Consider the following 22,544-nt stretch of genomic DNA (forward strand, 5'->3'; position numbering starts at 1 on the left):
AATTTTCCCCCCCCCCCCCCATCTACTTTTAATCCAATCCAAAGTATTCAACCTCAAGTTTTTTCTTTTTTTCTTTTTATTTCACAAAAAAAAAAAAAAAACAAAAAAAAAAAACCCCCAAAGAGATATACACCAAAATTAATATTCAATAAAAAAGAGATATTGATCAATTTCATGGAGAAGAATAATGGGAAAAAAAAATACACTCATAAAAAAAAAAATTAATCCCATGGAAAGACCCTTTCATCAAGTTTAGGGCTTTTAAAAAAAATAAAAATAACAAAAATCAAACTTGCATCGAATCCTACAAAAGCATATAGAGGGCGGCAGAAGCAGCAGCAGCAGCCTGCCGGCCGGCACCCGTAGACGGCGGCTATGAATAATATCTCTCTATCATCCCAATTTCTACTGCTTTTCCTTATTCCAAAATAAAATAATGCTCTCTCTCACTACAACAAAAGTATAAAATCCCATCTCTATACACACAACAAAAATATATATATTCATATATATAATATATATATATATATATATATATATATATATATATAACTGCACACACAAATTATATATCATATGCTTTAATGGAAAAATATAATATTACGTCTACTACCGATCGTGACCAAGTCGAAGCTCAAGATCAAGTTCATCATCATTATTATCATCGTCGTCGTCGTCGTCGTCGTCTTCAACGTTACCATCTGATCTCTTGTCTCGATGATTGATCAAAGCAGGGGCAGGCGTGCGTGAGGGGAGGCTGATATTCGTCCAATTCTCCTTGAACGCGTTCAAAGCTTGAGGACTGCTATTATTGTTGTTGTTGATGTTGAGGTTGTTGTGAACATACGCCAATTGATGATCGGGGGAGGGAGTAGTAGTAGTAGTGGTAGTGGAACCCAAACACCAAGTGGAAGAAGTGGGGAAATAGGTTTGAAAAGAGTGGTGATGGGATGTTGAGATTAGTGGCGTGGTTGGGCGGAGAGTTGAATGGTGGGCGAAGGGTTCGGGCTTGGAGGGACTATTATTGGTAGTATTAGGCTTGGTTTTCACACGGTCTTTGCGGTGGATGTTCATGTGACCGCCGAGGGCTTGAGCCGTTGTGAACCCTCGTTTGCAAAATACGCACTCGTACGAGCGGCCACTGCCCATTTCGTTGGCTTGTTCGACCTCCTCGGTGGTTGTTTTCGAGTTCGGATCTTGGTCGTCGTCGTTGGGGATATGGTTAGGGTCCATGGGAGAAGAGTTTGGTTCGTAACATATATAGAGATATTTGATGGAGGGAAGGTGTTGGAAAGGAGGAAATGAGAGAGAAATATAATAGTTAGGGGTAGGTTTTTGTGTATGAAGATGAGATTTGGAGATGAAATGTGAAAATAAATTATTTGGTTGTGGAGAGACAACCATTAGTTAGCCGGCTCTTGATGTATTCATCTTTTGGAGACAATATTATGTTTCTTTAATCAAACATTTCTTTTTCCTTTTTAAGCGTTCGATTTTATGTCACAATTTGTTAGCATAATCCTACGATAATATAACCCCGAGCTTAGAACATGGATCGATTTAGGAGAATTTGGTTCGTAAATTAAATGTTAGAAGTGTTTCGAAATGAAATAAAATATTGGATCAAACCGACATAGGGTTATTGAAGTTATCGAGGTATTAAAATGATTAATTGTACTATTGTTTGACTATGGACAGCTTCCTATAATAATATTAGTTAATACGAGTAAAATTATTTTAATTAATGGATGAAGTTGTTGGGGGTGTTGGGTGATGTTAAATATAAGTGATAGCTCATAATGTATTAAGTGATAGCTCATAATGTATTAAGTGATAGCTCATAATGTATTGGGACAAAAATGACCTAATTTTTTAGCTGCTTCTTAGGGTTTTGTTTTGGACATTAGATTATATGAGATGTTAAAGATACGTATGAGATACATTGTGGAGTAAGGTGGTGAGCAAGAATGAATATAATATTGCAATTGTAATTGGACATTATACGGTTTCACCAAATATTGAAATCATAAGGTATAGAGTATAATGAAAAATCCCACTTGCTTTCATTCTCAGCAAAGGGAAGATTTCCCCTCTAAAACTTCTTTCTCCCATATCTATCAAACAGATCATGATTATTAGACCAACCATAATCATTTTTAATTTGAATTACGATTTCGTATTCCAATTCAATATCCAATAATCTCTAACATTTCTCTGCATCCCTTGCAACATGACCACGTTAATTATACAGTTAAATGGAATATTTGTATAGATTTATGTATAATTAAGAAAGTAACATTTTTGTCCCCTCACAATCAATCCAACTTCATCATACAATTCATTACAATTCATTACAATTCAACAGTCTTCTTGCAAAGGGTATTGACTATTGACAATCTCTCTCTCTGTCCCTGTCTCTGTTGAGTTCATGTGCATCATTGCATGCATATGTAATTATGTTGCTTTTTCCATTGTTGCATTCATATTGCAGGCCAAGATCATATCTATATAATTAATTAAGCAATTAGTTTTTTTTTTTTTAATTATGTATTTGTCATTTTGGCATTAAGCTTTTAGAGTATAATACAAAAGTTAATTAATTGTATTATAAAGGCAAGTTGTTTGACAAAATGACCTGAATGCTTGCCTCCAATTTAGGCATGTCCTAATCAATCCTTCATTTTATAGTCTTAATGCCTAAAACTGTTTGTGTTGGGTGTCGGTCACTGCTACCATGGGCGATGCGCAGTCGTCAAAAGTGTCTGTGCGCAGCCACCTACACAACGATCATGCAACGTTTGTTTCGGAGACGGAGGGACGACGTCTGTGGCAGAAGGGCGCAACGGTCGGAGGCGCATAGTGGGTGGCAATGAGAAAAACTAAGGTGTCTAAAGCTCCTACCTTTTGTAGTTAAATATTTTATCATTATTAATAAAATAATCTCTTATTTTATATTATGTATAGCATAGGGTATGAAATCAAAGGTTCTATCGTGTTACGTTAATAATCTAAAGAGTTTATAATATGTGGATAAAGTCACAACCGTAATAATATTATTCATACGACCCATTTTGTAATTATGATTTGATCCAAATCATTCGTGTAGAGATGCGTGAGTGGAGCGTCTTATACAACAAGCTTGTTAGACTGAACCACAAATATTTAATCTTCTTTTATAAATTTATTAATTGAGAATATTAATATTTTATAAGATGATGATGTGTCATCCAATGTTAATCTTGAGTTAATTATAAACTTTTACGGGTAAGACTTACATTTTCAACTTTTGTAGCAAATTTATGATATCTATCCTTCTAAGAACTTGACCAAATAGGAAGCTAGAAACTTAATTAATTAAATTAATCTTATGAGATAAAATTTGCAGCATGGGACATAAATAAACTATTTTTGGTTGGATCATAAATAAACTATTTTAATAGTATTTAAGGTATAGGGTAATGTAGACAACTCACGGTTCATCACCTTGCCAATAATGAATTTATCAACCTAACTAATTTCATCTTATTAATGCTTATTATCGGTAAAGGTCTAAAGATAAATTTAATTAAATTTTTTTTTGAAATATTTAAATGAATAATTAATATATTTTATATATTAAAAATAAATAAATAAATGATATATTTAATTTGGAGAATTCAAATTAATAGAAATATATTTAATAGACTAAATATTAAAATAATTAATATATTTAAATAGGTAAAAAATGCGAATAAAGTTGAGCAAGTGAGTGAGGAGTCGGAGTGAGGTGAGGGACTAATAGTGTCCGGCGGCTGAGGGTTTAAAAAAGGCAACTAAAAAGACAACCTAGTTGCCTCTTTTTTCCTTTTTTTTTTCTTTTTTTTTTTAGAAAATAAGAAAAAAAGTGAATTAAAGTCCAAAAGAAGTTGAAAAAAAAATAAAAAAATTAGGAGATAAAATAAGAGAGTTGGAAGAAAGTGCAAAATGTTTTGGATTTTAGATTAAAAATAAAAGAGAGGGTAAGTTGTGAATAAGAGTATATATAAAGGCAACAAAGTTTCCATAAAAAAGAAATTAGGTAAAGAAAAAAGGGCACACAAAACACGTCTTAACAAAACAAGGGGAGTTCATAGATAGAAACTTAAAGATGTAGCTCCAAATCCAGATCCTCACTTGAACAACCTACCAAATTCCCCATCTTCCCCTCCAAATTAACTGAACCTTTCTTCCTCTTCTTCTTCACCCCATCAACATCAGCATCTCCATCTCCTTCATTGCTCCTTGAACAGCTCCCACTTCCCTCAATGCAAGTCAAGGAGCTGTTCTCAATACTTGGTCTGGAACTGAAGCAAGATGGCGGTGGAGGCGGCAAACAGAAACTAGGGGTAGGGTATGAATTGTTATGCATCCAAGAAGACCAATATCTCAATCTTCCCCTATCCCTTCTGTGAACATTCATATGCCCTCCCAGAGCTTGAGCAGATTTGAATTCCCTCCTGCAAAAATTACAAGTGTATTTTCTTGCAGGCCAATGGAGAAATTGATCGCTTGAAAATGTTTCTTGTTTGCCAAAGCCCCATTGTTGTTCTTCATTCTTCACAACCTTCCCATTACTCATGCTCCTGTGCTTACCTCCCTCCATGCCCCAACTTCAAACCTGATGCACAAAGCACACGAATAAGTATGAAATTTGTGATGAAAATGAAAACTGTTCTCCAGAGGGAGAGAGAGAGGGGGGGAAGGGCTTATGAATGAAAGAGGGGTGAATGAGGTATTAGTTGTAGTAAGAAGGAGATGTGTGGAGGCATATTTGGATACTACTTAGCAGCCAACACAATTAGGACACTTGAGCATGGCAGTGAAGTTGCTTTTTGCCAATTCAAGAGGGAAGGACTGCCACATAACTTATTGTTCCTTATTTAACTCCTTACTAACACTCCTTCCAATAATATACAAAATAATTTAAAAATAAAACTACATTGGAGACGTTTTCACACTCTTATAACAAATATTTTGTTCTCCTCTCTAATTAACGTGGGGTGTTACAAATTGATTTATTTAGTTAATTTGGTAGGTTAAGATTGGTTAGATGATAATAATTTATCTAATTCAAATCTGTAATATAAAGTGAGGAAAGAACTTTTTTTTGAAATGGGTAGAAAAACATATTGCCATATTTGATAATATATCTTTATGATGATATTTGTTTTTAAGTTGGATAAAGTTAGTATAATCCACAACAGGGCTACATTTTTTTTTATTAAACAATTAAGAGTAAATCAAAATTAAAAATTTGCTGGAAAAGTTTAGTTCCATAGATGCCTGTTTTCGAAAGCTAAACAAATTTCGGTTTTGTTTTGTTTTTAAATACCCTATTTTAAGATTCTTTTTTTGTTTCAAAATATGTCTCACAAACATATTTTCTTCGTTTTCTTTGTGTTCTTTTTTATTTTCGAGAATATAAAAATGAAAATAATTTTCAACCAAATGAGGCTTAAAGTTTAGTTTGATAGCCACATACTTAAACTAATCTTAAAACAAAAATAAGAAATAAAAATACTTCTTTTTAATTATAAAAAAATTGACATATATTTTGAAGAAAACTTCAACTTGAGGAAACCAATGAGATTCGGACACGTGGCCTCCCATTGCACTAGGGACGGTGATGAGCTGAAATAAAAATCCACCCTTTCGAGCAATTAAGAAAATGATCCATGCCACTGATAATGATTGATCTTTGATTCTTACAAACGTGTCAACAATCTGTGTCAAAAACCCATGACTGCTTTCTTTGCGTGCTATTCATTCAGTGCGGGGGATTGGGAGGAAGGGAAGGGAAGGGAAGGGGAGGGAAGGGGAGGGAGGAACAGAGTTAATTAGGCGGAGCGATAATGAAATCTCTTCCTCAATTTTGCTCACTGTCTTCCTCCATTGATGATATCTCCACTCTAATTCCAGGTCTTCCCAATGATGTCGCGGCTTTAGTTCTTTCCTTTCTCCCTTACTCCCACCATGCTCGCCTCAAATCAACCTGCAAATCATGGCGTCTCTTCTTCTCTTCTAATATCCTAATTTCCCTTCGATTCACTCACCCAAATTCTCTCTCTCACCTTCTCTGCTTTTTCCCTCAAGACCCTTTAATCGCTTCCCCTATTCTGTTCGACCCACTAAACCTTTCTTGGTGCCCTCTTCCCCCTATGCCCTGCAACCCCCATGTGTATGGTCTCTGCAATTTCACCCCAATTTCCCTCGGCCCTCACTTGTACGTCATCGGTGGCTCTCTCTTCGACACTCGTTCTTATCCAATCGACCGTCCTTCCTCCTCCTCCTCCGCTTTCCGCTTCGATTTCTATGCCTCCTTATGGGAACCCATCTCCCCGATGCTGTCGCCGCGAGGGAGCTTTGCGTGTGCGGCGGTTCCTGGTTCCGGTCAGATTCTGGTGGCTGGAGGTGGGTCCAGACACACGATGTTCGCGGCGGCAGGGAGTCGGATGAGCTCCGTGGAAAGGTATGGTTAAATCACTACCGAACTCAATAGTTTACGTGGGGTTGGGTTACTGTAAGAATTTAATGTTGTACCAATGATTTAACAGGTACGATGTTGAGAGAGACGAGTGGGTTGCCCTTGATGGGTTGCCGAGGTTTCGCGCTGGGTGTGTTGGGTTCTTTGTGGGAAATGGAGAAAAGAGAGAGTTTTGGGTGATGGGTGGGTATGGCGAATCGAGGACCATTTCAGGAGTGTTTCCTGTGGATGAGTATTACAGAGATGCAGTGGTGTTGGAATTGAGGAATGGCAATGGCAATGGCGGTGGGAGGTGGAGGCAAATTGGGGATATGTGGGAAGAAGGGGAAAGAAGGAGGCTAGGGAAAATTGTGGTGATTGAGGATCACCGTAACCATGGACAACCTGGGATTTTCATGCTTGATGGAGATGAATTCTTCAGGTTACTCTTCTTCTTTTAGTTGCCTTTGTGTTACTCAAGTGTTTGCTTTGGTTTTATGACTGATTACTTTTTATTTCCTTAACTATGGAAATGCCTTTTATCACTTTGTTCTTAAACAAGTGTCTATTGCACATGTTCATTCTGTACTGTGGAAACCTATGGCTGTATTTGAATGGAGAAAAACTAATGGCAAACTACAAGTACATGATCCCATAAAAATGGATTCAGAGCATTAAACTATTTTCTTAGAATGCCTTAGTTTGCATGAGACAAGCTTTGGATTTGAAAACAAAAGTTTCTTGAACTTTGAGTGCAAGGTGGATGTCAGTTTAAGCCCACCGCTAGCGGATATTGTCCTCTTTTGGGCTTCTCCTCAATGTTTTTACAACTGTTCTGTTAGGGAGACGTTTCCACACCCTTATATAAAATGTTTCGTTCCTCTCTCTAATCGATGTGGGTTCTCACAATCCACTCCCCTTTAGGGCCCAGTGTCTTCACTGGCACACCACCCGATGTCCACCCCTCTTCGGGGGCTCAATGTCCTTGCTAGCACACCACCCGGTGTCCACCCCCTTCGGGGCTCAGCGTCCTCGCTGACATTTGTTCCTCTCCAACCAATGTAGGATCTCACAATCCACTCCCCTTCGAGGTCCAGCGTCCTCGCTGGTAGTCGTTTCTCTCTTCAACCAATATATGATCTCACAATCCACCTCCCTTCAGGGCCCAGCATCCTCGCTGACACTCGTTCCTCTCTTCAATCGATGTAGGATCTCATAATTCACTCCCCTTCAGGGCTAGCATCCTTGCTGGCACCTCGAATCTCACATTAAGGGTGTTGATGACCGGTTGAAAGAATTTATTGGGAGTGAGCTCATTAACTATTTGGAATGATCAGGTCTGTATTCAACACTCATTCTGCCTGGCAAAAAGAAGAAGAACGCCAAATGGAGGAAGAATTAAAAAAAGTTATATAGAGTTATTTAATTTGATCTCTGAGGTTAGCTTAAGATTTCCTCCCTTTTGTTGTTCTTGACTTGCATATCGAGTTTCAGTCCAAATGTTGTTATGGGGTGCTTGATTGGGAAAGAAAAAAAGAAGAGATCTCCAAATTTATACCATCTCTGTGCGGAGGAGAAAAGATATTACTTAATACTCATCTCTCTTCATCATATGGAATTCGCTATATTTGAACAGTTCTGAAACTGAATTTAAAACTGGAGTTAAATTCTTATGATTTGTCATCTTCTGATCTCCATCTGCTATGTTTTAGATATGAAATGACATCAAACAGATGGGTTGAAGAGTCGAGGGTACCTAGAAAGACTCCTTTCAACTCCTCATATGGCTTTGTTGCATTGAATGGAGAATTGTATGTTATATCATTTCTGAAGACAGAGTCGGCCGAAGCTCGAAGGCTACGACATCATAAGAAAGGAGGATCGCTGTACATGCAAATCTACGATCCCGTGAAGAAGACGTGGAGATCTCTCATTACCAGGTCGCCTTTTCAGCACCCCATGGATTTCGATACTGCAGCTATGTGTACCATTCGTATCTGAAATGTAAATAATACCTCCGCTGCTATCAACTACTCATTATTGCTTACAGATTTAGGCATATGCTGATGCTGATTGTTGTTCCCTGATACCTAAGTGGCACATACGTTTGCATTCCTTTATGTACATGTTTAGAATGATCTACAGCCAAACTTTTTTTTTTTTTTTCTCTTCCTGGAAATAAATTTATCAACTCGAACATAAATATTGTACATTTGTGTATAAGCTGTTCAAGGATGGAGATAAAATACATAAAAATTTTATGTACATTCGAGCATGGTTGGTGTTTTGTCTGCAACAACGTGGGATTGTCAAATACTTCGATTCTGTGTTTCACATCTTCTTCTCAACACTTTGTATCTCAGTGTTTGTCCAAGTAAACAGCCTACAAACCGAACAGTCTTCCTTAATTATTTGAGTATGGAAGCAAACCTTAGAGCTGTTGGAACAATGTGTTTTGAATGCAGAGACAGTTGTTTAGGTTCTGCATTTTCTCATTGGAGCTTCTTCCAGGAAAACAACAGAGCCCATGTTCCCCTTTTCTTGTTTAATAAAGTCAACCTCGTTTTCCTCGAGTTCCACGCAGTTAAAAACACTCGTTTCTGTTTACCGAGTTGATTCAAGAATTTGGGAAGAACTTAACGTTCATGCCGCTCAATTCACAAGGAACATTCCCTTGCACCGGCGGCCGTTGCAGTGACTGAGAACTTAAATTCCGCCATCCCTCTCCTTTCAATGGTCTCTAGGCTTCAATTTGAGCACAAACCATTAGGATTATGAACATAAAAGAGGAATCTTTGTTGAAAAAAATCTCATCTTTATGGTTTCAAGATTAACCCAAATTCTGTGTCTAAGATATGGTTTTGAGACAGGAAATGTCGCGCACATAACATTTCTGGGTGTGTTTTTACCATGAAACAGAAACATGAGCTTTGACGAAGCCTTGTTTGAAAATTGAAAAGGCTGTAGGTTATGTCGGAATAAAGGGATGAAATGGTTAGAACAAAAAAGGGTTTAAGATGTTTTGAAAACTTGAAATTTTCATCAATAAAAGTCTCGCTTTTGAATAAATTTGTTATTATAAAGGTTAAAAAATTGATTGATTCTACAAAAGCGAGTAGTATCAAGTATATGGTGGAGGGTTTGTGAAGGTGTTGGGGTTGAGCTGAATTGGTCTCCATCAAGCAGCCAACAAAAACGAACTATTTATTTATTTATTTATTTAGTCAACGTCAAAATTCACGAAAAAGAAAATATTTAGATTTTCAAGTGTGTTTGATATTTTTCCTAACATTCTCAATTCCTTATGCCTCAAGCTGTGGTTTGAAAAAATAAAATTGCTATATTTTACCCTTTCAACGCTTTGTGAAGGTGTTATTAGATATGCATGGAAGGATTCTTAATTTTATTTTTTTAACAACAATAAATTGGAATAATTACGTAATAATAAATAATATCCGCTATTTCAATATTTATATCTACATTTTTTTTATTAAATATATATGAAATATTGTCGTTTTCATTTGACTTAATATTTGAACATGAAGCATGTAGTTGTTGTATTGTCTAACAAAGACCACACCTCGTACTATACTTGCAACATTTTATAAGCTATCCACACGTTTTTTTTTTTAGTTCAACAAACAAAAAGTGTACGTTCAAACTTTTAATCTTTACAAAAATAAGTTAAATATTGGAAGAATGAACTATACATAGATTCACCAACCTATTACACGACTCAACTAGCTTTCCATATCATGGCTATCTAATTCACTATGTTATGACTCCTTCACCAAGCTTTAGAATTTTTTTTAGTATTAACCATCAATCTTGCACCTTGTTCTATATTTTGGAGTTACGTAATACTATTTGGAGTTGGGCAATATATAATGAGTTAAAAAAGATGAAGTATCTCTAAAAGTCGAGAATGAATAAAATATTAAGACACTATTTTTATGAGAAAGGTTAGAAGCTGTTGTTGAAGAAATTAAGAGGGTAGATTTAACCTTAACGAATGAACTAATCATTTATTTAATAACACAGTCCATCAAAGGACTTGTATAAGAAAAAAAAAAAACAGTATTAATGAACATAAATTTGCATGGGTTGCAACCAATTGTTTTCTGATGCCCCCAATCCAAATAAAAGAATTTCGTCCTGAAACTGAACCGAACCCAATCTCCATGGTTCCACCATTAAAAGACACTATCAAGAACTTTGAGCAGCTGAGGCAATGGGAGCCGGGTCGTGAATAGCAGGCGGCGCCTGGACGAAGCGGCCAGGGCCACCTGCGACATTCATCGTCTGGAGGGTGCATCGGCCATTGCTTTGCCCAGGAATGGTGCTGCACGGGTTGCGACCGGACGGTGGCACCGGGGCACGCTGCAAGACTTGAATAGGCAACACAAAGGCTATATCTTGCTTCGCCTTCATCCATTTGTGTCCGCTCATAACCCTTGCTGCCTCCATAGGATTAGGTAACAGAATGGTGAGCATCAGCACAAAGAACACCAAGCTAACTCTTTTAGACATACCCATATCTTAATTTCGACACAAAAGCTATGAACCAAACTAAATCTTCTTCTGTTTCTGTGATGAAGGTTGGAGTTTAAACCAACAAGTTTGTAAGCAAAATGAGAATGAGAGGAAGGAGTTGATGTATGTGTTTATATATATACATGTGAGGGCGTTTGGTTTTTGTCTGTGGGTGTAGTTTGACCAAAGACTTTTGGTTCTGAATTTGACGGAGTAATATTGTTTGAAAGGTTGAAAACAACGTTAGAATGAATCAAACGACACGTAGCTTGGACCAAACTGTCCGCGCATATCCTAAGATTATTCAAATGGTAAATAATTACTACTTTTTTGAGTTCAAACACAAAAGAACTCCTAAAATAATCCAACTCCCCTACCTAGTACTCCTACTTTATAATTGGTCACAAAGTGACTTTCTTTTATCATCAACATTTGAACAAGCTAGCTTCCTTAATTATGCTTCAGTTTCATTTTAATCCCATCCCCATTACAATTTGGACTTTCAATTTCATCTCACTTAAATCATGAATTTCAATTTCAAACCCGTTACAATCAACCATTGGACATCTCAGACATATCGGACATCTCGAACATTTCGGACATCTCGGACATCTTAGAAATGTCGGACATCTCAGACATCTCGAACATCTTAGAAATGTCAGACATCTTAGACATCTCAGACATCTCGGACATCTCGGACACCTCCGACACCTCAGCTTCGAGTTTTTAACATGAAGCTTGAACTCGAGTGTGAATAGTAAGGCATGGAAATCTTGATCATCGACTGAATGGGTTCTGAAAATCATTTTCCAGAGCAGAAATCAAAGCACACAAATTGATCTGAAGATTTAAACACAGTTTCATTGATAATCGGTTCATTAACTTATAACAATCCAATATAGAGGATGCCACATTTAGACATTAAACATACAAGGGAGAGTGTAACTTGGTTTTTGCAGACTTCACTAATAAGAAATTTCCACATTGTAATGCAACAAAGTAGAGAAACTACATGAAAATCAACATGTTGAGGCTTGGGTTGATGTATATATAAAAAGAGGTACTTTACAAATGATATCATTTTGATAGGGCAGCCAGCAGCTTCTCCTTCAACTGTTCTGCAGCGCCACCTTCAGTTCTAATGGAGAATGAATGAATGACTTTCTCGTTGTCGGATGTGGTCGTAACTTTGGATTCTTGAGCTTCAATTTGGTGTTCTCTAAATGTTTTGATAACTCTAGAAACAGGGTGCGAGTCCAGAGGGCAACTCACCCTCACAACAGCATCCTCTTCCCTTGCCTGAAAATCAACCTCTGCACTTTTCTGCCTGCCATTAGCGATCTGTTTTTCAGCCTCCATAACTTTAATTTTCATCTGAAGGTCGGTGATGTACGTAATGGCATCGCCGAGCAGAGATGCCTTGTCCATCTTAGAGATATTTGGGACAACAGCCCTTAATGCATAGAATCGTTGGTTAAGCTTCTCACGTCTCTGCCGCTCTGCTTCCACATGATTCAATGGTTCTTCTCTCCCATTAGCAGGCTTTCTCCCTCTCTTCCTAGGTTTTCTGTCATCCCCTTTAGGAGATGACTCGTCCCTCGGAAACTCCAAACTCGAAAGTCTCGTCTGAGCATGTGGAAACATCTTTGCATCATTATCATCACTTCGACCCCCGTTGGAAGAATTTCCAAATACATGATTAGCACCTAAACCTTGCAGCTCAAAACCTTCGGGAGAAACATTTGTATCATCTTCCAACTTCGGTGAAAAGTTAATACTCAGCGATCGAGGTTGAGTTCCACCTAAGCTTAACTCATGACCAAAGATCCTTGGGAAGGTCTTTAATTGGGCAGTGTTTGATCCCCCAAAGGCCGCTCTAACCAACTCTACAACACCCTGATCTTCAGGAATTGATTTAACGGAACCAAGTTCAACAACTCCCAACTTTACAGGTACAAAGACCAATGTCTGGACACCAGCCATTTTCCCTAAAAACCCTCTGGATTCATAATTACGCAAACAACTCGTTACATCCGAAGCCCATATAGAGTTGCCGGATTTATATGACTCCCCCAGACTGCTTCCCGAGTCACACATGAACTTATAGTGCATTGAAGTTAGGTAAAGCATCTCGACATCTGACGCCTCGTCCCTCCTTGCCCCATATCCATCCTTATCAGACCCTCCGAAGGAGGACTGAAGCATTTGAAGCACTTGCCTCTTCAATTCCTCTTTCTTCTCTCCCTGACCATCCCCACCAGGAATTGCAATTCCAATCTTTTCATCATTACAGTTCCCATCTCCCCAGATTAAAGCCAAGGCCCCAGATTTCAAGCTAACCACCCGCCAAAAGATTGCATAGTTCCAACTTGAAGCATCCAAAAGTTTGGTTAGCCCCTGATTCACACTGAAATCACCAAGAGACAACTGCAAGTCCTCAGCTAAGATATTACTAGACGCCAACGACATCAAGAACTCACAAGCTTCACTACCAACAACTGATTCCACCAAAACCCTCTTTTCTTCGTTCGCCCAAAATTTCTCACCCATATTTCAGAAATGGAGTCAGCAGAAGGAAGAAACCCAACCTCCTCTACTTCTAAAATCACCTTCGCATAGCAAGCAGAGGTCGGAAAAACTCTAGTGACCAGAAAAAAAGAAAAGAAAGGAAAGGAAACGAAAATCAATTAAAAAGGGTGTAACGAAACTATTCAACACAAACAATTAGAACCCTTCAGTGGCTCGTCGAACTACAATTCTCCAAATCAACAGATCTTCGCTTAAACACCAACAAAACAATCAACAGCTCACCCAATTACCCAATTTAACAAATCCAAGTATTCAGAGCTAGAAGGTGAAGTGGAGAAGGGGGCAAAATCGATCCAAAGTCCAAAAAGCTCGAAGAAACGAGTTCAAAAGCTGACCTGAAAGTGAAGAGGGATCTGAAATGGAGAAGGGGGGTCGTCTCGATTTCGCGGAAACATCAGAAGAAAACTAAGGGATTGATTTATTACTTTCTTTTAATATCTTCCACTGAAAAGAGTTAGCTTGGCACTTTGATGTGAATGATATCAAAAAAAAGGTTGAACTTTAGGGTTTAGCTCGCATGAATCGTGAGCATTTCGGCGGGTATTGGGCCGAGTCTTAACGCTTCATATTATCCACAAAATTGCCAATAACGGTGCGTTTTCGAATAAATTAACCGACGTTCTTGGCATTATCTTATGTATTCGCTAATGTGTTTCATTTTTGTATGTTTGTCACTAATCATTTAAAATCATTTTAATGAACATATTTACATATCGCCAAAACTGATTTTACATTTTTTTTCCCTTTCTTTTTGCAATATTTACACGTCACGGTAGGTTCATCACAACTCAGGCCCAATGTATTGTGGGCCTTCGTTTTAATCTAAACTGAATTGGGCTTCAAAAATTGGCCCAATGTGAGTGGTTGCAGCGAGAAAACAAGCATTTATTCAAAAAGAAAAAAAGAAGTGAGAAGTCAATATTCCAACGGTAGCAGCCAACGACTCGCCTTGTCTACGTTGACTTGACCCAACAACCTTAAGAAAACTTGCAATTGTAATAATTATAAGACTAAAAACAGGACGACGGAATTTTGAAGTACAAAGAAATCGGCAATATAATATAATTGTCAAGTCAAGTCTTCAAAACTAATTTTGTTTTCATTTATGGGTTTATTTATTTTGATATCTATATATAAATATCGAAAAAGATCTAGCTTTATAAAAAAAAATGTAATTAATTTTTATAAACAGATTGATGTATGAGTAAATTCATATAAAAAAATAGTGGTGTTTTTGTGAAGGTAAATGATAATTAAAATTCAAAATTGTGTTGTATTTTAATAATAAAAGCAAATGAAGCAACCAAAAGTATGATATAATTTGATAGATTTAACATATTGATTTGTAAAATTAATTTGATAGATTTAACATATTGATTTGTAAAATTAATTTGATAGATTTAACATATTGATTTGTAAAATTAATTTGATAGATTTAACATATTGATTTGTAAAATTAATCCGATAGATTTAACATATTGATTTGTAAAATTAATCCGATAGATTTAACCTATTGATTTGTAAAATTAATCCGATAGATTTAACATATTGATTTGTAAAATTAATCTGATAGATTTAACCTATTGATTTGTAAAATTATAGGTTAATAATTGATAATCTGAGATAAGTGAAGTGTCCGAGTTTGTTGTACTTCAAAACATAATATAGATGAGAGACATAATGAGCTTAAAATAGTTGTCAACCCTGAGCCCTTCGTTCCTCGATCCTCACCGGGAACCCGCCCTCCATCTTTGCCGTCATGTACTGTACAAATTTGGGCTCCACCCCCTCCGCTGCTGCCGGAACCACTCGGAATCTTTTCAAAATGCCGGCCACCATCCTCTTCATCTGCAGAAACGCCATTTCCTTCCCTAAACAAATCCTCGGTCCCGCCTGAAACACGGGATACGTGTAGTTATCCCTCCCCACAAACCTCCACTTTGCCGCCGCATCGTCGCCGCTCTCCAGCCACCTCTCTGGCCTAAACTCCGCCCAATCCTTCCCCCAAATCCCCTCCATCCTCCCCATCGCATACGGATGATACGCCACCCTCTCCCCCTTCCTCACCACCGTCCCGTCCGGTAGTACGTCGTCCGCCACTGCCTGCTTCCCGTCCACCGGCACTGGAGGATACAGCCTCATACTCTCACACAGAGCCGCATGAGTGTACGTCAAATTCTTCACTTCATCATAACCAAAATCCTCCGATTTGTTGCAAATTTCGTCCAAAATTCGATCTTCCACTTGTGGGTATTTTGGCAACAGCCAGAAAAACCAGGTTAGCGCCGCGGAGGTCGTGTCCTGTCCGGCCAAGATGAAGCTTATGATTATGTCGGTGACGAAATCCTCGTCGGAGTGGCCGGAGCTGAGGAACCGGGAGAGCAAGTCGACTGAGGCGATTGAAGAGTTGGTTTGGAGCTCGTTTTTCTTTTCTTCAATGATGTTCTTTGCATATCCTCGAACTTCGGCTACGGCGATTCGAAGCCTTTTCTCGGACCCAATGTCCAGAAATTTTTTGAGCTTCCAGAAAATTGGAACCAAAGACTGGAACCTCAAGCTGCTGATTCTAACTGCGTCTTCAAATGCCTTTGCGAACTTTGATTGACCGAATGATGGTGATAAGTAAGATGGATCATACCTGTCCATCAAAGTTATTTTGATTTGCTTTAAATTCCAAATTTAGTCTCTTTCTTATCCTACCAAACAAACTACCATTATACATTTTACGGGCGAATTATAACCACTAACAAGTTCAAATTATAACCAACTAAAAATTAATATGTCAAATCATAGAAAACAAAATTTGTAAGTGAATCTTTCGTCTTTTTGTAATTAGCGTACGTACCCAAAAGCAATCTTGCAAACGTTGTCAAAAGCGAACCGCTGAAGAACATCCTGAAAATCCAAAACAGAGCAGGCCGTCGCCGCGGTGTTAAGAACTGGGACTAGCCGATCGGAGAGCTCGGCGTCGACGACGGTCTCAACGAACTTCCGAAGGGATTTGGTGCTGAACTCATGACTAGAAACTTGGCGCTGAAATTTCCAGCTCTCACCGTCGGCGTTAAAGATGCCGTCGCCAAGAAAATCGCTCAAAGCAGAGCGAAACGGATCTCCCTTTTGGTAAATATGAAATTGGGTCTTCAAAATGTGCTGTACGACGGCGGGATTCGCCGTAAAAACCTGAGCCTGGCCGAAGAGGCGGTGGAGGGTGAAGGTGGCGTTGGGGGAGACTTGGAGGATGTCGGAGAGCCACTCCAGACGGCGGTGCCGGTTGACGAAGACAGCGAAGAAGGAACCCACTAAGGGGTATGATCTGGGGAGTTTAATGGAAGGGGTAGAAGAGGAAGTTGGGGTTTTGGTGAAGATGAAGAAGAAGAAGGAGAAAAGTAATGGAAGAAGGAAGAGGAAGAGGAAGGAGAGTAACAATGGAGCTTCCATTATGTGGTCTCAATGTGCTTCCCAATATGCACTTCGGAGCCCAAGCGTGGCTTTGCCTTTTATATTGTGCTCTTTTTAAAAAACCATTTTTTGTCTTTTGATTTTTAAAGAATGGTCCAAAATTATTAAAATTTTATTCAACTTTGGCAACCGACACAAGTCCAAACCAACACCGATTAAACTCAACGGACCCATGCGATCTTGACGCGTGTCATTGAGTCACTTTACTGACGTCATCTCTTGCAAGTAAAAATCCACCAACCCTCACAAAAATGAAAAGCTCAAAAAGATGGAAGACTCAGCTTTCAACCATGCCCTTTGTTTTTCCTCTACTCTGATCCTTGTCTGGCATGTCCACGCTCAAGCTCGTGCATTGCAGCCCAGCCAAAAGGGATGAACCATGACCTTTTTTTAATGATGATGGTTCGCACTGATTGCTGAGTCCCATTTTAAGATATCTACAGAAACTATACCAAGAAATGGTTTAGCAAAAACAGTACAGGATCATGCTATCTGCTGGCTGCATTTAAACATTCACAATAGCATCAGATATAAGCCTTTTTGTTTGTTTGTTTGTTAGTAATGCTTACCATATACTGGTGCAGGAAGAATTTAGGAGGCAGACTGAGGATCTAGTCTAATCCCAAGTTTACACAATTCATGGAGCTGATGAACTATATTGTGAGCAAACTGCAATCCCTCCTCGCCATAGCGAAGTGAACTAAGAGAGTGATCCAGAAAATCATAATCAGCTTGTACTGCTTCCAACCTGCCAGTAAGCTCTGAAATTTTATTCGCAAGAGAAAGGAAGTCAATCTCCTCCCCCCCTCTTTTGTCTCCACAACTTACTTCAACTTTCACATTGCCAAAGTTTTGTTCACTCCCAAACTCTTCTTCTGCTGTCACTCTTCCATTACAGGTAATTTTGTGCATGGATGCACCATTTTCTTCGCTCCCTTCCCCTGTTTGTTCCGGTCTCGCCTCTTCTTCAGTATCTATGCAATTAGGAAGCCTTGGTAAAAGTCTATTAGCAAATATTTTGTTGATCTTATCCTCCAACCTCTTCAAACATAGCTGGATGTACACCTTTTCATCTTCAAATTCTAAAGATGAAGTTTGGTTATTCAACGATCTGTTGCTTCCCTTTGACGCCTCCGCTATGGTTGATTTGAAGGAATAATTGGCAGTATATTCATGGTGTTCTGCAGTGGTATCTTCTTCATTTGCTCCATCACTTTGTTCATGTTCAGACTCAACTATTGTGTCCATCAAGTAATTAGATCTGTAGTATTCGAGCTCTGTTTCTAATTCCTGGATTTCTCTCTCCTTCTGATTCAGGAGTTCGTTTGCTTTTTCTAGAGCTTCTACGTCGTACTCTGCTTGCTCTTCCATCATTCTCAAGTAATGAAGAGAATCCATCTTCATTGCAGCCTTCTCCTCTTGCAACCTCGAATCATGGCCATCGCTTGACTTGCAGCAACCTCCGAAGCATTTCGCTCTTCTTCCAACTCTTTATACAAAGAATTCATGCATTTCTTGTCATATTCAACTTGTCGCTTTAACTTATCCACCATATTTTCACCTTCAATTTCACTTACATTGCTTCCATCTAGTGATTCAACAGATTCCATCGATGCCGACCGATCCAATGCCCGAATTATGTTGAATTCACCGGAAGATTCTTTCTGTAAATCATCGTCAGAAATGCTAAAATTGTGGCCTTCATCATCTGAGGATGATTGGTTAACAAGTCCAACAGGACTGTTCTGCATTGAAAATTGCTCCATATCAGTACTAACTATATCAGGATCCGTCTCCAATGGTTGTCCTGTAGCACAATTCAAGACGTCTTGTTGCTTATCACTCTCAAAGGACTCATCAACATTACTGTGGTTCATATCATCCTTAGTGTTCTTAATAACAGATTCATAGGTCACCTCAGTAACTATATCAATTTCCTTCTCTAAAGACCGTCTTGTAGCAAAATTGAAGATTTCATATTCATTACCATTCTCGGAGGACTCACTACTGTTGTCATGGTCCATATCATCAATAGTGTTCTTAATAGCATACTCATAAACCCCCTCATTAGTTTTAGGACATTCTTCAACGGTTGTGCTGATTAATGGACACTGCTTCAAATCATTAGTAACTATATCAGTTTCCTTCTCTGAAGATTGTTCTATAGAAAAATTGACGTTTTCTTGTTCCTTATCACTCTCAGAGGACTCACTAAGACCGATATGGTTCATATCATCTATAGTGTTCCTATTATCTGATACATAAACCAGCTCATCAATTTGTGGACACTCTTCAACTATTGTGCTAATCAAAGGAGACTGCTTCAAATCATTGACTACTAGATCAATTTCATTCTTTAAAGATTGACCTACCGAACAATCGAAGACATCCTGTTCACTAGCACTGCTATGATCCATGCCATCACTAACGTTCTTAATAGCTGATTTGTAAACCTCCTCATCAGTTTTAGAACATTCTGCAGCGGTAGTGCTAATCAATGGAGGTTGCTTCAAATCATTAGTACCTATATCAGTTTCCTTCTCGAAAGATTGTTTTGCATTAAAATTGACTTCATGTTCCTCGTTACTTTCAGAGGACTCACTATCACTGTTATGATCTGTATTTTTCTTATCACTATCAGAGGACTCACTATCACTCTTATGATTTGCATGTTTCTCATCACTCTTAGAGGACTCACTGTCACTATCACGAAACATTTCTACTTTTGTGCTCGTCAATTCTGAATGATTGAGAGATGCAATTTCCATACTATTTGTTCTTGTTTCCTCAGCTGTCATATATAAACAAGGTTAAAGAAATCAGACAAGAATAGGAGAAATTCTATAGGCAGGAGAAGCACACTACAAAAGGGAAAGCAAAGCCAGAAGAGTCTACCACATGGGGAGAGGCATGAATAGAGAAATAAGACTTACATGTTGCCAACTTTCCCGCAATTTGTGGGTCGTGATGTAATGTGATGAACTCAGGCGAGCAAGAGAGAGGGGACTCCTGATTGAGAGAATCTGTAAGCTCACTTTTCTCCATTGAATTCGCGCGATAAAGTCCCAAGACATTGGATGCAGGGGATGATGCATCATCCAGTGAAATAAGTTCGGCCCATGTAGAAGGGCTGGCAATCGGATTGTCTGGCCGGGGCAGCCAATTCAACTCACTCAGTCCATGAAAATTAGCATTAGCATCACAAGCAGGCAATGTCACGTCATGGGGCTTTTGCACATCAACCTGCACATGTGATTCTAAAGATGAAGGCCTCGAATCAACAAAGTTAATGGATGGCTTAACCTGATCATAATCATTGCAATGAGGCTTGAGTGGAATTTGTGTTATAGATTGAAGAAGAGAATCTTCTGTAAGCTCACTTTTTTCATATATTAAACTTTTATCATCATCTTCTTCAGGAAGCACATCCTCTAACTCAGAATCGGAGGTTATTCTCAGCTCACTGTATCCTACATGAGACAACAGATTGAATCCAGTTTTTCCAGGATATTGTAAGGTTACTGAACCAAAAATTTTATCCCTCGTCTGTTTGAAGCTATCTCGACTATTCAAGCAGCGTGGATAAGGAATCTTGGTTTTAGTGGCCATATTCACAGAAGATTTCAGTTGCAACATTCCTTGGGCATTAGGCCTTGTCTTCCAAGGCTTATTGCAACAAGAACAAGGCCTTGTCTTAATACAATGAGGAATCGAGTCCCTTTTTAGTAACTTTCCACGAGCTCCATTTCCACCAGTATGTAGCCTCAACTTTTGCATTTTGGAGTTGAATCTGGGTTTATTGTTTGTTGAGGCAAATGAACAAAGACATGCATCACACATCTCATTGCCATCAACAAGCTTATTATGTTTGTAGCACGAAACTAAAGATGATATCTCCAATCTATGGTTGGTACAGAGGAGATTCCTATAATTATGAGGGTTTTCTTTGCTCAAAAGATGATCAAGCCTGGAGCACAAAATGCAAGGCGTTTGCAAGTTGCAACTATGTGCAAGTTTAGTCAAAACATATGACAACAAAGCATCAATAAGCATTAGAAAAATGAGAAACCATTCACAAGCTGCAGACTTTAGAATGGCTGCAAAACCCTGTACACCCCTTTGAGCTTTATAAAATACTTTTCCTTTTGCTGCCATTGCTCTAGAATTTCATGAGGCTACCATCTCTCTGCCAACCAGAAAACCTTTAGGCGATGAACATTATTCGATCCTCCCATGTTTCGATTGTATTTTTAAACATCCTGTCCTGAATTGGATCACCTAATGTGAATACCAACATAAAAAGGAAAATAAGATATACAATTAGACCCCGGAAAAAAAATCATCCAAAGTTGGCCATTAGAGCGGAATTATCTTGAAAGAAACCGAAAAAATCGAGAACGAAAACAATGGTGCAAGGAATGTTTAGCAAGGGAGACAAAACCCAGCTGCGGAGGAATTGTTTACAAGAAGAAGAAAAAGAAAATGCAAGGAAAAGTAGCAAGAAAATAGAGTTTTGAGGGAAAAATATGTCAAACTGACTCCTGATTCATGTGGGTAATGGAGAAAACTGCAGTATATTCTTTACTCTCTGAAGGCAATGATAAAAAAGAAGATTGAGTGCTCATAGATGATTGTCTTTTCTTTTCTTTTCTTTCCTTTGTTCCAGAGGTAACGCTCTAAAAGTGGTTTGGAGATGAATATGGCAATACAGACGTTCAAACAATACCAGAATGCAGATCAGCTGAAAGCAAAAGGAGAAGAACTAAAAAAACAAACCCAGTCTCAAAATATTTGATATTAAACCTACGATTGTATTAAGAAGAAAGAACAACTGAGGCATACACGTGAGATAGAAAAATGAGATTGAAAACGACAATGCATAAGATTTCCTGATCCCACAAAAACCCAACTACCAATTTGTCTGGACATCGAGGAAAACCAATGAAGCTGGGCAGTTTAATCAGAAGAAAAATTTTATTAAAAAAAAAAAAAAAAAAACGCAGACGAATGTTCATAAGCAATCTAAGACAACAGTAATCCAGCAAACAGAAATTGCCCATAACAACAATTTACGTATCATGAAACCAAATGTTATGAATATAATGTGCTTACGTCGTTTGAAGGGGGAGGATACTGAGCAACCGAAAGGGAAAGGAGAGGCAACCACAAGGACAGAAGAGAAGAAGATAAAGGAGAATGTAAATAAATGTAAGCAACATATGAGTGAGCGAGAAGAAGGCATCGCCTAAAAATGGAAACTGATATGATATAATTAAAAAATCAAGTGCTTTTGATCTAATTTTTCCAAATAAAAAAGTGACGATGAAGGAAAAATGCAAAAATGGTACATCATTGTAGCAGTCTGCCAACTGCCAACTCTATGCCGATAATAATGCATACACATAGGGGTGGGTGTGGGTGTGGGTGTGGGGGTGGGGGTAGCAGCATCATAACCCTCACACCCCCAATTGCATGAAGTAAG

At 38.4% G+C, this 22,544-nt stretch overlaps 8 protein-coding genes across 8 annotated transcripts; 1 reads left to right on the plus strand and 7 right to left on the minus strand.

Moving 5' to 3' along the window:
- Nucleotides 1–565: 565 nt before the first annotated feature.
- On the minus strand, nucleotides 566–1,278 carry LOC111437442 (transcriptional regulator SUPERMAN-like). Its single transcript, XM_023075415.1, has one exon. It carries the CDS (start codon nucleotides 1,231–1,233, stop codon nucleotides 610–612), a length of 624 nt encoding a protein of 207 aa, XP_022931183.1. The 5' UTR covers nucleotides 1,234–1,278; the 3' UTR covers nucleotides 566–609.
- Nucleotides 1,279–4,022: 2,744 nt separating this feature from the next.
- Nucleotides 4,023–4,751, minus strand: LOC111437438 (transcriptional regulator SUPERMAN-like). Its single transcript, XM_023075412.1, has one exon. It carries the CDS (start codon nucleotides 4,619–4,621, stop codon nucleotides 4,121–4,123), a length of 501 nt encoding a protein of 166 aa, XP_022931180.1. The 5' UTR covers nucleotides 4,622–4,751; the 3' UTR covers nucleotides 4,023–4,120.
- A 1,082-nt stretch (nucleotides 4,752–5,833) lies between these two features.
- Nucleotides 5,834–8,745, plus strand: LOC111437456 (F-box/kelch-repeat protein OR23). Its single transcript, XM_023075441.1, has 3 exons — nucleotides 5,834–6,487; nucleotides 6,573–6,923; nucleotides 8,194–8,745. The coding sequence occupies exons 1-3, from the start codon at nucleotides 5,871–5,873 to the stop codon at nucleotides 8,480–8,482; spliced, it is 1,257 nt and encodes a 418-aa protein (XP_022931209.1). The 5' UTR covers nucleotides 5,834–5,870; the 3' UTR covers nucleotides 8,483–8,745.
- Nucleotides 8,746–10,459: 1,714 nt separating this feature from the next.
- LOC111437447 lies at nucleotides 10,460–11,096 on the minus strand. The gene has a single exon (XM_023075423.1). It carries the CDS (start codon nucleotides 11,015–11,017, stop codon nucleotides 10,688–10,690), a length of 330 nt encoding a protein of 109 aa, XP_022931191.1. The 5' UTR covers nucleotides 11,018–11,096; the 3' UTR covers nucleotides 10,460–10,687.
- A 753-nt stretch (nucleotides 11,097–11,849) lies between these two features.
- LOC111437400 (transcription factor bHLH3-like) lies at nucleotides 11,850–14,136 on the minus strand. Its single transcript, XM_023075361.1, has 2 exons — nucleotides 13,939–14,136; nucleotides 11,850–13,654 (listed from the first exon to the last, which is right to left on the minus strand). Exon 2 carries the CDS (start codon nucleotides 13,562–13,564, stop codon nucleotides 12,092–12,094), a length of 1,473 nt encoding a protein of 490 aa, XP_022931129.1. The 5' UTR covers nucleotides 13,565–13,654; nucleotides 13,939–14,136; the 3' UTR covers nucleotides 11,850–12,091.
- Nucleotides 14,137–15,184: 1,048 nt separating this feature from the next.
- LOC111437452 (cytochrome P450 94A2-like) lies at nucleotides 15,185–17,109 on the minus strand. Its single transcript, XM_023075435.1, has 2 exons — nucleotides 16,449–17,109; nucleotides 15,185–16,241 (listed from the first exon to the last, which is right to left on the minus strand). Exons 1-2 carry the CDS (start codon nucleotides 17,039–17,041, stop codon nucleotides 15,302–15,304), a joined length of 1,533 nt encoding a protein of 510 aa, XP_022931203.1. The 5' UTR covers nucleotides 17,042–17,109; the 3' UTR covers nucleotides 15,185–15,301.
- A 544-nt stretch (nucleotides 17,110–17,653) lies between these two features.
- On the minus strand, nucleotides 17,654–18,466 carry LOC111437335 (myosin-binding protein 2-like). Its single transcript, XM_023075240.1, has one exon. It carries the CDS (start codon nucleotides 18,464–18,466, stop codon nucleotides 17,654–17,656), a length of 813 nt encoding a protein of 270 aa, XP_022931008.1.
- Nucleotides 18,463–22,164, minus strand: LOC111437336 (probable myosin-binding protein 4). The gene is made up of 2 exons (XM_023075242.1): nucleotides 19,996–22,164; nucleotides 18,463–19,853 (listed from the first exon to the last, which is right to left on the minus strand). The coding sequence occupies exons 1-2, from the start codon at nucleotides 21,215–21,217 to the stop codon at nucleotides 18,463–18,465; spliced, it is 2,613 nt and encodes an 870-aa protein (XP_022931010.1). The 5' UTR covers nucleotides 21,218–22,164.
- Between the last annotated feature and the right edge of the window lie 380 nt (nucleotides 22,165–22,544).

Source organism: Cucurbita moschata, unplaced genomic scaffold (assembly GCF_002738365.1).
Source record: "Cucurbita moschata cultivar Rifu unplaced genomic scaffold, Cmos_1.0 Cmo_Scf00063, whole genome shotgun sequence".
In the NCBI taxonomy this organism is placed as follows: Eukaryota; Viridiplantae; Streptophyta; class Magnoliopsida; order Cucurbitales; family Cucurbitaceae; genus Cucurbita; species Cucurbita moschata.